This window comes from Pogoniulus pusillus, chromosome 32, assembly GCF_015220805.1.
Source record: "Pogoniulus pusillus isolate bPogPus1 chromosome 32, bPogPus1.pri, whole genome shotgun sequence".
In the NCBI taxonomy this organism is placed as follows: Eukaryota; Metazoa; Chordata; class Aves; order Piciformes; family Lybiidae; genus Pogoniulus; species Pogoniulus pusillus.
Genome location: NC_087295.1, coordinates 6,012,566 through 6,027,642, shown reverse-complemented (window position 1 = coordinate 6,027,642; position 15,077 = coordinate 6,012,566). Strand labels below are relative to the sequence as shown.

The 15,077-nt window shown below is 43.4% G+C and overlaps 1 protein-coding gene across 1 annotated transcript in view; it reads left to right on the top strand.

The window, feature by feature from the left end:
* Positions 1–15,077, top strand: part of ITGA9 (integrin subunit alpha 9) — a 244,780-nt gene that overhangs the window by 140,229 nt on the left and 89,474 nt on the right. Inside the window, exon 18 of the mRNA XM_064169690.1 lies at positions 13,792–13,942. Within this exon, the coding sequence (XP_064025760.1) occupies positions 13,792–13,942 (151 nt within the window). The remainder of the gene's footprint in view (positions 1–13,791; positions 13,943–15,077) is intronic.

The following is a 15,077-nucleotide window of genomic DNA, read 5'->3' as shown; positions in this document are numbered from 1 at the left end:
ATAGTGTCAAGAGGATGGAGCCAGGCTCTGCTTGGTGATGCCCAATGACAGGACAAGGGGCAATGGGTGGAAGCTGAGGCATAGAAGTTTCATTTAAACACGAGGGGGAATTTTAGCTCTGTGAGGGTGACAGAACACTGGAACAGGCTGCCCAGAGGAGTTATAGAGTCTCCCTCTCAGGAGACATTCAAAACCTGCCTGGACACGTTCCTGTGTGATCTGGTATAGAAGATCCTGCTCTGGCAGAGGGGCTGGACTAGATGAGCTTTGGAGGTCCCTTCAAGCCCCTGGAATTCTGTGACTCTGTGAAAAACACACTGTGGGTTCAGATTTTGGAGAAGTGTCTGTCTGGAAGAACATGGTAGTTTTTCTAGCCTCACATATTTCATGCTAAAGGATCCTATCGGCGTTGTTCCAGGTAATTCTGGTTTAGACTAAGTCTGTGCACAGTGCCTCTTTTAAACGATTAATTTCTGTTTTTAGAAGGAGAAAATAAAGGTGACTCATTCATTGCTATCCACACTAAACAAGCCACTTAGTTGTTAGCAATGTTATGGCAATGCCTTTGTCTAAATAATCATCTACCGGAACACAAGGCAGTTAGTGACACGTACGGACGCTGGATCGAAATATACAGGATGCTTATGGGAAGGCAGCAGTTAAGTGCAGCCTCTCAGACCTGCTGCAGCTCTTGGAAAACGTCACAGAATATTAGAGTTTGGAAGAGGGACCTCCAGAGATCATTGAGTCCAACTCCCTTGCCAAAGCAAGGGATCCCCTAGGCTAGTTCACACAGGAGCGCATACAGGCAGGTTTTAAACGCCTGCAGAGAGGGAGACCCCACAGTCTCTCTGGGCAGCCTGTTCCAGTGCTCTGCCACCCTCACTGTAAAGAAGTCTCTCTTCATGTTGAGGTGAAATCTCCTGTGTTCAGCTTTGTATGATGTCACTGGACATGTGGACAGGATGATCCAGTTTAGATCATCTACCTGGCATTCTTATTAAGATTTCTCACCAAAATTCACAATGAAATCAAGTTGACCAGATCTGAGAGAAATGCTGTTTGGACATCATTACTTCATTAAAAGGTAGTCAATAGAGAGAAGGAATAAATTGCTTGTCTTTCCAATGGAGAAAACTCCACAAACACCTGTGCTGAATAGTGATATTCAGCAGAGTCATAAATGAATAGCAAGATAAAGTTTGCCAATCATTCTAAACTCTACAGAGCAACGAAGAGAACAAATGAATAGGTGTGATTGCTTGTCTTTCTAATGGAGAAAACTCCACAAACACCTGTGCTGAATAGTGATTTTCAGCATATTCATAAATGAATAGCAAGATAAAGTTTGCCAATCATTCTAAACTTGACAGAGCAACGAAGAGAACAAATGAATAGCTGTGATTTCAAGATTGAACTGCAGGTTTTATTGTTGGGGATGCTGTTAATGCTGAGAGTTTCCACGGTAAAGAAGTGGCAAATAGGAGTGCTGGAAGCTGCAGAAATATATCAACAGAATAACACTGTGCTGGCCTTGTGTTTTCCTAGGCCTGTTGCTTTCAGGTATGGTTGAGCACAGAGTTCTCTGCTAGATGGACCCACTTGATCTAGCTGCTCATGAATTTGTAACACCATAGAGCCAAAAGCTGTGCAGGGAGCTGTATATTGTAAGGTATAGTTTTGTCCATCTCACTGTATAAAGTGCTTTCAGAAGTGTGCTGGTTAGGGCATATATGTGCATAGCAAGTTAGCTCAGATTACATTGTCATCAAGAGACTTGCTTGCTCAGATCACTCATGTGAGCTCAGGAACTGCACACACTGCTGCAGTTTAAAGTTCACCTGGGATGTGTTTCAATCACTACAGTTACCCAGGTTTGAAGATGCCAAACCTGCATACCAAATGACTAACAGGAAAACCAGATCGTGCTGGAAAAAGCTGACCAGGTCTGCTTTAGTTCTGATTTTTGGGGGCATTCTCTTTCTCTTCTGAAGATTATGTGCCCTTAGATTTGGAGCACTGCATTTTGATACATAGAGAACCTGGGATGTTAACAATGGGGCTGGGTAACTACTTAAGATATGACCATTTATCTTTTAACTCTGCAAATCTTCACATGAAAGGTCAGGAAGTTCACTGCCATTCTGAGCAGATACGATTTGGTTTGAGGTACAAGAGCCATGGACTGTGGCTTGCTAGATTTAGACCAGAGATCTGGGAAAACCTGGTTGTATAGGAGATTCATGCTACGCAGGAATGAGGTGTGCAGAGACCATGTGCTCTGCCATCCTGGCTTTCAGGACTTGGCTAGATAAGGTCCCTGCTGACCTCATCTGTTGCTGCCAATAATCCTGTGTCGAGGAGGATGAAGATAAATTGTATGACCTTCAGGAATCCCTTCCAATTAACTTGTCTTCACTTTACTGACTTGTCTCAAGGTAAATCCTCCCTGTTATGAGAGGAAAATAAAAAGCCCAAACAGAAAACAGCTCTGCCAACATGGGAACACCTTCCTAGTGAGGTGATGAGTGTAACTCCTTGAAGAATCAGAGGATCAGTCAGAGTTGGAAGAGACCACAAGGATCATCTAGTTCCAAACCCCCCTGCCATGGCCAGGGACACCCTACCCTAGGTCAGGCTGGCCTGAACCTCATCCAGCCTGGCCTTAAGCATCTCCAGGGATGGGGCCTCAACCACCTCCCTGAGCAACCCATTCCAGGCTCTCACCACTCTCATGCTGAAGAACTTCCTCCTCACATCCAGCCTGAACCTCCTCTGTCTTGCTAATGCCACTTCTGCTATCAAAACCATGCAGTGTCACTAGAGAGAACAGTAATATCAAAGCCTGGCAAAGCAAACTGTGGGGATTTAGGTTTCTATAGCAGACATTATGATATAGTGTATAGATACAGCTACAGTCATCTGTGCTGGTATTAATACAAATGGTCTTTTTATTGGCTTTTATTGGAGGTAGTGGTAGGAGCATGAGTGCAACTTAAGAGTGAAGGAAAAAGAATCACAGAGTGTGCTGGGGGCTTGGTGAAAGCAGCGTTAGAAGAAACCAGAGGAGCAGAAGGGAGGTGTTTCATCCTTCCAGTCATGGCTGTGTCAAATTCATTTTTCTTAAAGAATAAATACATGAGGCTGTAGCAGTGCAGAGCATTGAGATTACTCATCACCTCCTCTCCAAAGAGTCTCTAGTGTTAAATCTTGCAGCTGTCACAGGAGATGGCAAAATCTGGCCCTATCCATGCAATAATCTTCTGTGCTGGTGTGTGTATGGAGGAGATATCTAAAGGGAAAGACCTGAAAGTATCTTAGTGTAAAGAAAGTATTTATGTATTGCATATGGACAACTTTAATGGCCCAACCTGAAACCATAAGAGAAACAGGAATAGAATATTTTGCAATAAACTTTATTTTTACAGCCATAGCTTTGGGACAGCAATAAGAAACCAGTTTTCCTTCCCAGCAATCCAGTACTGAAAAGCAAAATGCAATTAAAGAGCATTCTCTTAGCTCTTAGTTTCAAATGCTGTTTAATATTGAGAATATATTTATTACATATCATGCTTGGCTTCAGTGCCTTACTCTGTTTTCTTGGCACAGCAAATGTCTTTTCCATCAGGTTTCTGCAGCACAGTTTTATTGCACTTCTACTTGTTTAGATGCTGAAGAGCATCTGTTTCCTCAAGATGTGCTGGGGGAAACTCTGAAGCAGGTGTTCTGTAGGAGATTAGACCTCCCTGGCATTTAAAATCTACTAATCCATTCCTCTGGTACTTTATAGTGGGGGTGGGGAAGGTGGTGGTGGGGAAATCTGGTCTTTTAAGAAGGGCCTGAAAGTGCTGAGGGAGCCAGATTTGCAAGAGCACACATCTTGTCTGACATATCAAGGCAGTTTCAGGTCCCAAGCTGCTGCCTGTCTATCAGATTGGCACCCTGCGAAGGCAACGGTAACAGCACTGTTCAAGCTGTAATGGGAACTTAGTGAAAACCATGGAGGAGACATCTGAGTAACAGCGAGGGTGCTTGAAAAAACAGACTTTCTTCCAGCTGCAATAAACAAAGCAGCTAAAAAGACCAGTGCAGAATGGGTGGTGGCTTCCCTGAGAGAGGCAGCGAGGAAGGAAATGCTGTGTGGCTGTGTAAATACACTGACAGCCTGCGTGTCACAGTGAGTCGAGCAGCTTTACTGAAAACAGAGCAGGCAAGAAGAAAGACAGTGTTGCAGTATGTCATATAGCTGCTGTATTCCAGCACAAGCTGTGCACATGGTATGTCAATTGGATTGCAAGCACAGGACTATGAGCCCCCTTGGACAGAGCACGCTGTAATAAATGCTGCTGCAATAAATATTACGGCAGCAGAAAGTGCTGGAATAAATAGTGCTACTCCTGAGAAGGGTCCAGGAGGAAGTCTGTCTTCCATATATTTATGTGACACGAGGTTACCCTTCATCTGTTATTAGCAACAGAATTACTCACCCATTGGAGTGCTTCTGAGTTATGTCTTGCTGTTGGGAGTAAGCAGCTCGCTTTGATGTGTTGGTTTAGCGCATCTTTAACGGCCACCATTCATTAGGCTCCAGTTTATATTCTCACCCTACAGGCTAGCTGGAGTTCCTCTATAGACTGCTGCAAAATGTTTCTATTGGAAACGTGAGACTGGAAGCAAAAGTCACAGGAGGCCAAGAGGCTGACAGGTGTAGAAATTGGCAAGGTTTTGCAAATGGTGGAGCTTTCTGAGTTGGAATCCATGTTTTGAAAAGTCCTCTTATGAAATGGGATTTCTTGAGAAATGTCCTTTTCCAGTTGAAAGGTCAAGTTTGTGACTTGAGATGTTCCAGTTGGGCTCTTGGGAATTAGCCATTAAAAAAAAAACCAAACCAAAAAACCCCAAACCTTAACAAAACCTCAGCCTGTCAAATATTGCCTTGAGCTTGAAATGTTTCCCTTTTAACAAAATGACATTTTGTGAGGAGAAAGCATTTTCCCAGTAGCTTCTGGTCAGCTCCACAGAAGGTGCATTTAATTTTTTCTCCCAATAAATTTCTTCTGTGACTGACTGGAAGAAGGCAATCAGCAACAGAACAAGGGGACACAGTCTCAAGTTGCCCCAGGGGAAGTATAGGCTGGATGTTAGGAGAAAGTTTTTCCCAGAGAGAGTGATTGGCATTGGAATGGGCTGCCCAGGGAGGTGGTGGAGTTGCTGTCCCTGGAGGTGTTCAAGCAAAGCCTGGCTGAGGCACTTAGTGCCATGGTCTGGTTGACTGGATGGGGCTGGGTGCTAGGTTGGACTGGATGAGGTTGGAGGTCTCTTCCAACTTGGTTGGTTCTATGATTAACACATTGTCTGCTGACCCTCTTTTTGATTCTGTGATACTCTCTGTCTCATGCATGGCTCTGTATCTGAGAGGCGAATCAATCATTTGATGTGGTGTTTCAGGATGCAATCTCCCAAGTACCTAACCCAGGTCTGACTTGAAAATACAATGGAGAATGGGCACTGCCGTTCTGTGTCCACTGTCCCCAGCCCATGATCTTACAACTCTGTGACCTGGGGCTTTTAGTCTGGAGAAGAGAAGACTGAGAAGGGATCTAATGAATGATTATAAATACCTGAGGGCTGAGTGCCAGAGGCAGTGGCCAGGCTCTGCTCACTTGCTCCCTGGGATAGGACAAGAAACGATGGATATAAGCTGCACACAGGAGGTTCCACCTCAACACAAGGGGGAACTTCTTTACTGTAAGGGTCACAGAGCATTGGAACAGGAAGCTGCAGCACAGGAGGTTCCACTTCAACACAAGGAGGATCTTCTTTACTGTAAGGTTCACAGAGCACTGGAACAGGCTGCCCAGAGAGGCTGTGGAGTCTCCTCTGGGGACATTCAAGGCCTGTCTGGATGAGTTCCTCTGTGATGTGAGTTAGATTGTATGTCTCTGCTCTGGCAGGGGGATTGGACTCAATGGTCTTTTAGGGTCCCTTCCAACCTCTAACATCCTGTGATCCTGGGAACTCTGCAGTTTAGAAGCTTATCCTTTGTATTGGTGAAGAAGATACTATTTCACATAGGTGACTAGCTATGCAACTGCCAAACTGGTTGTTTTGCAAGTGCTGTGCATAGATTCAAGGATGAATATGCTTAAAATCAGTGGAAAAATTCCCTCTAGATCACTGGGAACATCCTTGGATTTGGAAAATGAACCTTAACAGTTTTGTCTTGACTTGTCAATTATTACAGAACCTGAGTTGAAGGAATCCAGATAAAAACGTATTATGACAGCTTTGTCTAGTTTGCTTTTTAACAGCACAAGCTAATGGCACAGGGCAGTAACAGTGCAGACAGTCAGTGTTGTCTGAAGGAAGGAGCAGTAACACGAAGCTGTGACCAGGAAGCTCAGACCTTTTTGAGCGTATCCCATGAACGCAGTAGTGGTTTATGAAAAAAGAATTAATGAAGGTTTTCCTTGATCACAGCCTTTTGCAAACCCGTGGAGAAAAGCTGAGAGCCTGTCATTTCATGTGGGAAGCAAAGCTGTTTCATCAATTTGACCAGGCTCACGCCTCAGCACTTATCTCCCTTTGATCACACAAGGGGGATTTGTTTCCAGTGGGGCCCCGCGTTTCATGGCATGCCCGCTGCGGTTTTGTGCCCCTGCAGTGCATCTTAACAAAACAGTTGTGATGAGGAAAAACAATATCCTTTCATTTGGAGCTTAATTACATGCTCTGATATTATCTGCCTTTCCTTTCCTCTTCGTGCATAGCATATGAAGAATTTGTTTTATCTTCCTTTATCTTTCATGGAACAAACACTTCTTTCAAATCTGTTTTCGTGGGTCCGTTTTGCCTGGATGGGCCACCCCGAATGGCAGAGCTGCTCTGCTCAGAAGCAAAAGGAATAAATGCTATGGCTTAGCATTTCTACTGCTAGGAGAGTGGTCTTGAGCTTTCAGTCAAGACCTTCTGTGTATAAAGGTGTATGTAGCAATGCAGAATCATAGAATCAACCAGGTTGGAAGAGACCTCCAAGGTCATCCAGGCCAACCTAGCACCCAGCCCTCGCGAGTCAGCTAGACCATGGCACTTCTTCTTGAACACTTCCAGGGACAGTGACTCCACCACCTCCCTGGGCAGCCCATTCCAATGCCAATCACTCTCTCTGGCAAGAACTTCTTCCTAACATCCAGCCTATACTTCCCCTGGGACAACTTGAGACTGTGTCCCCTTGTTCTGTTGCTGGTTGCCTGGCAGAAGAGACCACCCCCCAGATATGGAGCCATGACAGTTATGTGCTGCTGGATGGTTATGTGGGCAGTCCCCAGTGCTGTCCTATTTCACAACCCTTTAAAATACCAAAAGAGTTGTTTCCAGGGAGAAAAGAATGACAACACGTTGGAAAAATGGACATGAGTATATTGCTCTCTGTTTTCTTAAAAGTCCTACCAAGTTTCACACTGTGATTGCAGTGATTTCATAAATCAGAGTGGAGCTGAATGTTATTTCAAAGTAATTGGCTGCATTATAAAGGGTTCAGTGAAAGAAAAAAGCTTAGAGCGTTTCATGTTTATTAGTACACTTGTAATTCCCTTTGGGATTTGATCTTTTGGTGAATCCAGGAAGCAGAGTTCTGAGTTTGAGTTTACATTTGCTTTCCTTTATCTTCTACCCGTGGGCAGTTGTTAGTGTGTTGAATGCTGCGTTTGTGAGGCACATGGAGAACTTTTTTGTAGCTCATCCAGGATCAGATTTGCAGTTTCCTGAAAGGGGCTACCCAGCAGAGGCCACAATTAATCAGGATATAGTACAAGTTGCAGTGGGAGCATTCTCTCTGGAATGAGTGAATATTTTCCCTTGTCGAGGCTGAATGGAGATGAAGGAATAGTTTCTTGTTTTCCATCTGGTTAGTTGTGCTCAAACCCTCATAAATCTCTCCCAAAATAAATGAGTAAGTCCTGTTTGATAGCAGTGGGCAGTTGTGTTCCCCTTGAACATATGGTGATTGAACCCATATGGATCATAATAGAGCCATCAAGTGATGAGTGGTAACAAGCCTCATACAAGAATGCGGACTCCAAGTTTTATTTCCTAATAACTGGCCACTGATTATCAGTCAAGGATACTGTGCAAGTTAGTCTTGTCACTTCTTAAATACTAATGCAAATAATAATGTGTTTTGTAAGAAACAACTGACTGTATCCTCTCAAATAGGATGTTAGTGTTTGGTTTTTTAAGGCTGACCCCACAGAGCTGTTCTCTATGATTCGGGTTGAATGCTGAACTGTTGTATAACCTGTCCCTCCTTGTCACCATCAGTGTTTTACAGACCTAAGATTACCATGTAGTTTCTTGCTCTAGCTAACAAAACAAAAGCTTAACCCCAGGCAGAGCTGTCAGACATAGGCTGCCTCCAGAGGTGGAATTTCTTGGTACCATATGGTCCACAATGAGAAGTGAGTGCAGCAGTGCTTGGTGTTTCCAGAATACACCTTGGCTGGTGCATGCATGCACATGTCTATGGATACTGACATACCTAGACACATACTTGGTCATGCTGCAGACACAGCAGCTTTTTTTGTAGCATGTCCTGCAGCTACAAAATCTGCTACAGCTGAGGCTCCTCAGAGGTCACCAGGCATAGTGCACAAGGGGCAATGAATGTAAACTCTTGCATAGGATGTTCCACCTCAACGTTAGGAATAACTTCTCTAAAGGTCACAGAGCATTGGAACAGGCTTCCCAAGGAGCTTGTGGAGTCTTCTCTGGAGACTTTCAAGACCCATCTGGATGTATTCCTGTGTGACTTGTGCTAGATTATGTGGCCCTGCTATGGCAACGGGGTTGGACCCAGAGATCTCCAGAGGTCCCTTCCAACCCCTTACATCCTGTGATAGAGAAAATGAGCTGATATGGGAATATGTTGCTTATCATCTGTGACATTTAGGCATACTCTTGACACATTAACACCTGCTACTGCGAAATGAATTTCCTGAAGTAACAAACCTGTACTGTTTCTAATGTTCCTAACGATTGAGTGTCCTGTGTTGACCTCTGCAGGTGGTTGCTGGATGGAGCACTAGCCTTTTTCTCCATCATCAGTGTTCAGCTGAATATGCTTTTTCAATTGAGTGTGGCACCCCAGCAGCCCAGGAATGGGAAGCTGTCTAATGAGGGGCTATTGTTTCTGATGGTAAATGCATTAGATGGTGTGATGACTTTGTTAATGATATAGATCCTAGAATCAGAGAGAGGTTTTTCTTTCATGCCAGGCTAATGTGTGCCACTTTCAGCTGCATGCCCAGTACCATTTATCTTTTACATTTCTTTCTGCCATGAGTAACTACTTTTTGTTTATGCTTCAACCTTAGGAAGATGTCTTACACATGCAGGGATGACTTTATCCTAGGGGCACAGTACCACTGATTTCAGGGATGCTGCTTGTGCTCATAAAAGGTGTGGGTCTGTATGTGTGCCTTTAAGGGTGAAAGATTAGATCAGAGCTTCTGTAGATTTTGTACCTCGTCTTGCTTTCATGTGACAGTTTCATAAACCAGGGTAGCTCTGCTCAAACCAAAAGCTGCTCCCTGGAGTAAACACTGTGTGAAAACAGAGGCAGCTCTTTCTCCATTGAGTCTTCAGTTCTGTTTATAAAAGGTTGTGAACATCTGGGTACAATTGAAGTTAGTGATAGCAGTAAAAGGCACCAGATCTCTGTAGGCTGATAAGAAAAGGTAGTTTTGTGCAGATGTGGTGCCCAGCTCCATCCTCTTCTTGAAGACATAGATGGGTGAAAGTTTTAACTCTCATGTAGTTTTGGGGAATTTATGTGGAGAAATCACCTTTAAGGGAAAGCTTTGACTATATGGTGATCAGCTGTAACTAGAAGCTCCTCTGATATTTCAATACCATAATCAAGTCAAAACCAATTTCCTAGCATGTTCTCCCACTGTTGTTTACTACTCATATGCATCGCTTTCCAAAATGAACCTGTAGGAAAGATGGAAAGGGCAATGTTCTGTGCTGTATTCTTGGGTTGCAATATATATATTATGGGATTGAAGCACTGGAGAGGGAAGTTTTGAGCCAGGTAGGATACCAGGATGTGTTCACCCGGGGTGTTCCACCCCCTTGCCCCTGGACTAAGTGAAGAAGGTACTTTTATCCTATGGGATGTTTGGTGTCGTCCTATGAGGAAATACTGGCATACTGTTTCTCACTCTTCCTAGGGAGCAATATTGGTATGACATTACTCCCAAACTGTGCTCTGCTGACACAAAACCTTGGTTAACCACTCCTCAAGTTCTCCATTATGTTTTTCCCATCACCTCATGTCTGCTACTCGGAGCACACTGGAAAGTTTCCGCTTGAGCAATAGAAAAGGCCTGTAATGAAATAATCTGATGAGCTCAGGGCTAGTTTACTAGAGCTGGCTTAAGAGCATCTCAGACAGGCTGTGGTCATCAGCTGCTTCAGGTTGTTTTGTGCTTTTGCTACGATAATCTTCAGTGTGAGAGGTGGGAGCAGCATCTCAACTGATGCAGAATAAGTCATGGTGTCTTGTTTGGCTGAGTCCTTAGTCTACACTGGCTGTGACCTTTGCAGAATGAATTGACTTTGAATATGTGATGGCAAGACAGTATAACCAAGTGCTGTAAAATCCAATAGCTTTGCTCCCCATAGGGTTGTTTAAAATTTGTGCTTGTTTGGGTTTGTTTATGGAGCTGCTACCTTTCAGTTTTTCACTGAGATATCAAATGACTTCTCAGAATATCAGCTGAGGCTCTCAGGTTTTCATTGTCCCTTGAGGTTTAAGAATTTGCAAAACCCCTCCTAAAGTTCAACTGACCCTGGAACCTGTGATAAAAGCCCAACCTGAGAAAGCTCTTCAGAGTTGATGTAAAGTCTGTGGAGAGAAAATCAATATTCACATATCATAGTACCTCTGAAAATCAACTGCAACCCTGATAGGTGAAGGTAGAAATCTGTTTGATCTTTCACAGGGCTGATGTTCTTGACTCATTTATGCTTTTTACTGACTTAAAAGAAGACTGGATGAGGCACTTAGTGCCATGATTTAGTTGACTGGGTAGGGCTGGGGGATGGGTTGGACTGGATGATCTTGGAGGTCTCTTCCAACCTGGTTATTCTATGATTCTATTCTATGATTCTAATCTGATAGAGGTGAAGGACAGATTGAATTTTAGCTGTTTGGAGCACTTTTACTGACTTGCCACCTAAGTGACCCCAGCAGTAACTTGTACTGTCCATGTAGCAGTGGTGGTGATTTATCCACGTAGGTGCTGATTTATGGTAAGGAAAGAATGGCTCCTAAGATAAAAGGAAAAGTTGGTGACACAGGCTAGTAGTCTAAGTGTGACCCCAGCATGTTCCTTGCTCTGTGTATGATCTGCACAGGCTGAGAGGAAGTGCTAAATGCTTCTTGAAAAATCCTCTCTGGTGCAGGAAATAGAGAAATATGTCCCCAAGTGCCTCTTGGAATGCAGATTATGTCTCCCCTGACTCACATTATTGACAATACCAGCATTGTGGGGAGTGGGGAAATGAAAATTGCAAACCTCTTCAGTTTGCTTTTCCCAGCTGGTCTGTCTTCCCTTGCTGCCCACAGTGCAGACATGAACAAAGCATGAAAAAAAAGATGATGCTTATTTTATCCTGGAATTCAGTTCCCTCAGTCAGTTAGGAGGTGTCCTAATCGCGTTTGATGTGTAGTACCACAGACAGCGAATTCAAAACCACGGCAAAAATCTGGGAGCTTGATTTTTCAGGACTGCCTATTTACCTCCAAGTCTGGCTCATGTGCATGAAAGCTGCAGGTATTCATTTGGCAATGTCAAAATTCCTTCCTTTTCCATGCAGACATTGAGGGATTGACATCCTTCATGTGGCTGTACAGATGTGGTTAGTGTATACCTGCATCTGCACTCTGCCCAGAACTTCTGCTCCCTGTGTGTATGTAGTGCCTCACGTATGGAGATGCTGCTGCTCTGTCCAATGAAGTGATTGTACCTTGATATTTTTTCACATTTTTACTCCTTTACTTCCCTTTTAAAAGAAAATTTTACTATTTGTTTTGGAGAGCTATTTTGTTTGTTTTGTTGTTCAATTTTGTTTTGTTTACTCTTTTTGTTTTGAGTCTGGGTTTATTTTCAACCTCTTCTCCTTGATAGGAGCAAGGTTAAACAGGACTGTGGTTGGGGATATTTGGCAGCTTTGTAGTTCACATCCAGAGAAACAAACTGGATGCCATTACCTGAACGTATTTCTTTAGAGGTGACTTTAGGAGGTGACTGCAGTTTTTTCTCGTTTCTAGCAGGTGACAAGAAATTCTTTAGTTGCCATATTTTGCCTTGGCAGCTTGGCTACCTCCTATGCAACAGGTACTGGAGAAGCATGGCAGTGGGTTGGCAGCAGAGCTCCAGTGCTGCAGCAGGCTGTCTGCGCCCTCTGACGTTGCTCTTACTAGCAGCAAACAGCATCTGGGAGCTCTCCTGTGAAAAGGGAGATTCCTAATCCTCTTCTTACTGCAAGTGAACCTGATTAATTCCAGATATACCCAGATTAAATGACTCAGCTGCTCTCTTAAAACGAGACATGCAGCACAATCTCTTAGAGACCTCCATAGGAAAAACAGCTTTTCCAGAGTTCATTGGTGTGTGAATTTTGTGCAGGAGCAACTACAGCATTCTCTGAGGAAGTGAGTTTTCCTTCTCTGCTGAGCAAAATGTTGCCACAACCTCCCCTGTCAACAGCAGGGAGTTTGTAGCAGATGATCTTTAAGGTCCCTTTCAAACTAAGCCATTCTTATGATCATTTTGTTATGATGTGCTATTAACAGAGGGATGATAGCCTAGAAAGCAGAAATGCAGCCTCACTGGTGTTTATTCTCACCTTTTTTGTGGGTTTAGTGTTAAATAGGGTTCAATGCAGAGTATTTTTGTTATCCAGTAGGAAGGACACTACTCTTGATTGTCTTGACTGTGTGTCAAACCTTGAAGTGCTGCTCCTACCTATTCAAAGAGCACTCTGTAGTGTGCATTGCACATGCAACCCTACATAAGAGAAATACCTTGTAACGTTCATTTGCTTGTTGAAGCAATACTTTGTTGATGAGTTTGATAGATGCTGATTAAGTTTTTAAGTGATTGCAAGAAGTGAGATCCTCAAGTTCATGAGAAATAATTTGCAGTAATAAATGGTTGGTTTATTTCTTTGTTTCCAGCTATGGACTTTTGATTATTAGAAATTACCAGCAGATTGTTTAACATCTCCTGTAGTTTGTCACCTTGTCAACAGCAGATGTTGAATTTGGACCCAGAAGGTTAAATGCTTCTAAGTACTGTTATATCACTGTGACATTCATTTGGTCTATTGCAAGCAGCAAATTGGGACCTCTCAAACTAGTTTTGCAATCTGTGCTGCGTTCATCTTTGCAAAGATTTGTTTACATCTATAGGTGACTATGAGAATAATGTTTTGAAAGCTTAGGGTCTCACTAAAACCAAACTGACACTAAGTCACATGAAATAGTTTCACATGAGTATTGTGGGGTTTCCTTGTAGTCAGAAAAGTGTCAGAACCAGGGCTCAGGGGCTTTTTATTCCCAATACGATCCCCACACTGTGCACTGACTGCACAGAACATTCATGAGTTACCAGCTGCTGAGCTTTTAAACAGCTGACTTGTGACATTTCCATGGCAGGCAGAAAGAAGTACCAGAGTGTGAAAGGCGCCCAGAATTAAACCAGTGTTAACTGTTTCTGCCTACAGCGTTGATGACATAACTGCCTACCTGGCCCTGGGAGCAGTGAGGAACATCTCACTGAACATTTCCATCTCTAACGTGGGGGATGATGCCTACGACACCAATGTGTTCTTCAATTTTTCTGGGGAGCTCTTCTTCATCAAAATGTGGCAAAAGGTAAGAAAGGCCAATCTTGCTGTAAGCAAAGCTTCTGAATTTAAGGCAATTTAATTGCAAGATGTGTAAGGACAGGGGCAGCCTGCTGAGATAGTTGGAAGTCATTTCTGATTATACTGGGATTGAATTTCTTCCAGGCTCTTTACTGAGATTTTTTTTTTTCCTGAGGGGTTGATCTGTGCAAATTGCACTCTTTGTCTTTCTGTAGTACACACAGCACTGTTATTTGAAGTGCACTAATGAAAATGAAAGAGTGTTGGGTTGAGCTATTAAGATATTAAGAGGTAGAATGAGACAAGTTTGGAAGAAGTTTGGTGCTGAAATACACAGAGTGCCTCTAGTTTGACTACATTCGACAGTCCTGGTCATGTCCTGACCTGGCTTCCTAGATTTTCTCCTTGTTGAAACTCAGGGGTGATCACATTACTGTCTGTGGCTATCTTAAGGGAGGCCATAGCCAGGTGGGAGTTGGTCTTTTCTCCCAGGCATCCAGCAACAGAACAAGGGGACACAGTCTCAAGCTGTGCCAGGGGAGGTATAGGCTGAGTGTTAGGAGGAAGTTGTTGGCAGAGAGAGTGATTGGCATTGGAATGGGCTGCCCAGGGAGGTGGTGGAGTCACTGTCCCTGAAGGTATTCAAGCAAAGACTGAATGAGGCACTTAGTGTTATGGTCTAGTTGATTGGCTGGGGCTGGGTGCTAGGTTGGACTGGGGAAGCTTTGGAGGTCTCTTCCAACATGTTTGATTCTATGATTCTAAGTCTGGGCTTTGGTCAGAGCACTTCACTAGATCCAAAAGCTCAAAAGTGCTTTTAATTTCAACTGTGTGGAGTCGGGTGAGTATTTTGAGCTTTATTTTCTTTATGTTTAGGTTCAAATACTTTGATGTTTTTATTACTGTGAGCTTATTTAGAAAGCTGTTGAAATTCAATGAGCTTTTTTGAACTGGTGGTATGAAATCTGTCTGAGTGTGAGTTATGTGAAAATAATGGTGCAAAATGGGAGCTATGCTATCATAATGGCAGCCTCTGTCTGTCTGTTCCTAGTTTTCATAGTCATTTGTCTCTATGCTGAAGCTTTCCTTTGCTGTGTGAGCCTTAAGAGCAATACTGAAACCAATAGTACAGCTACAAAGTA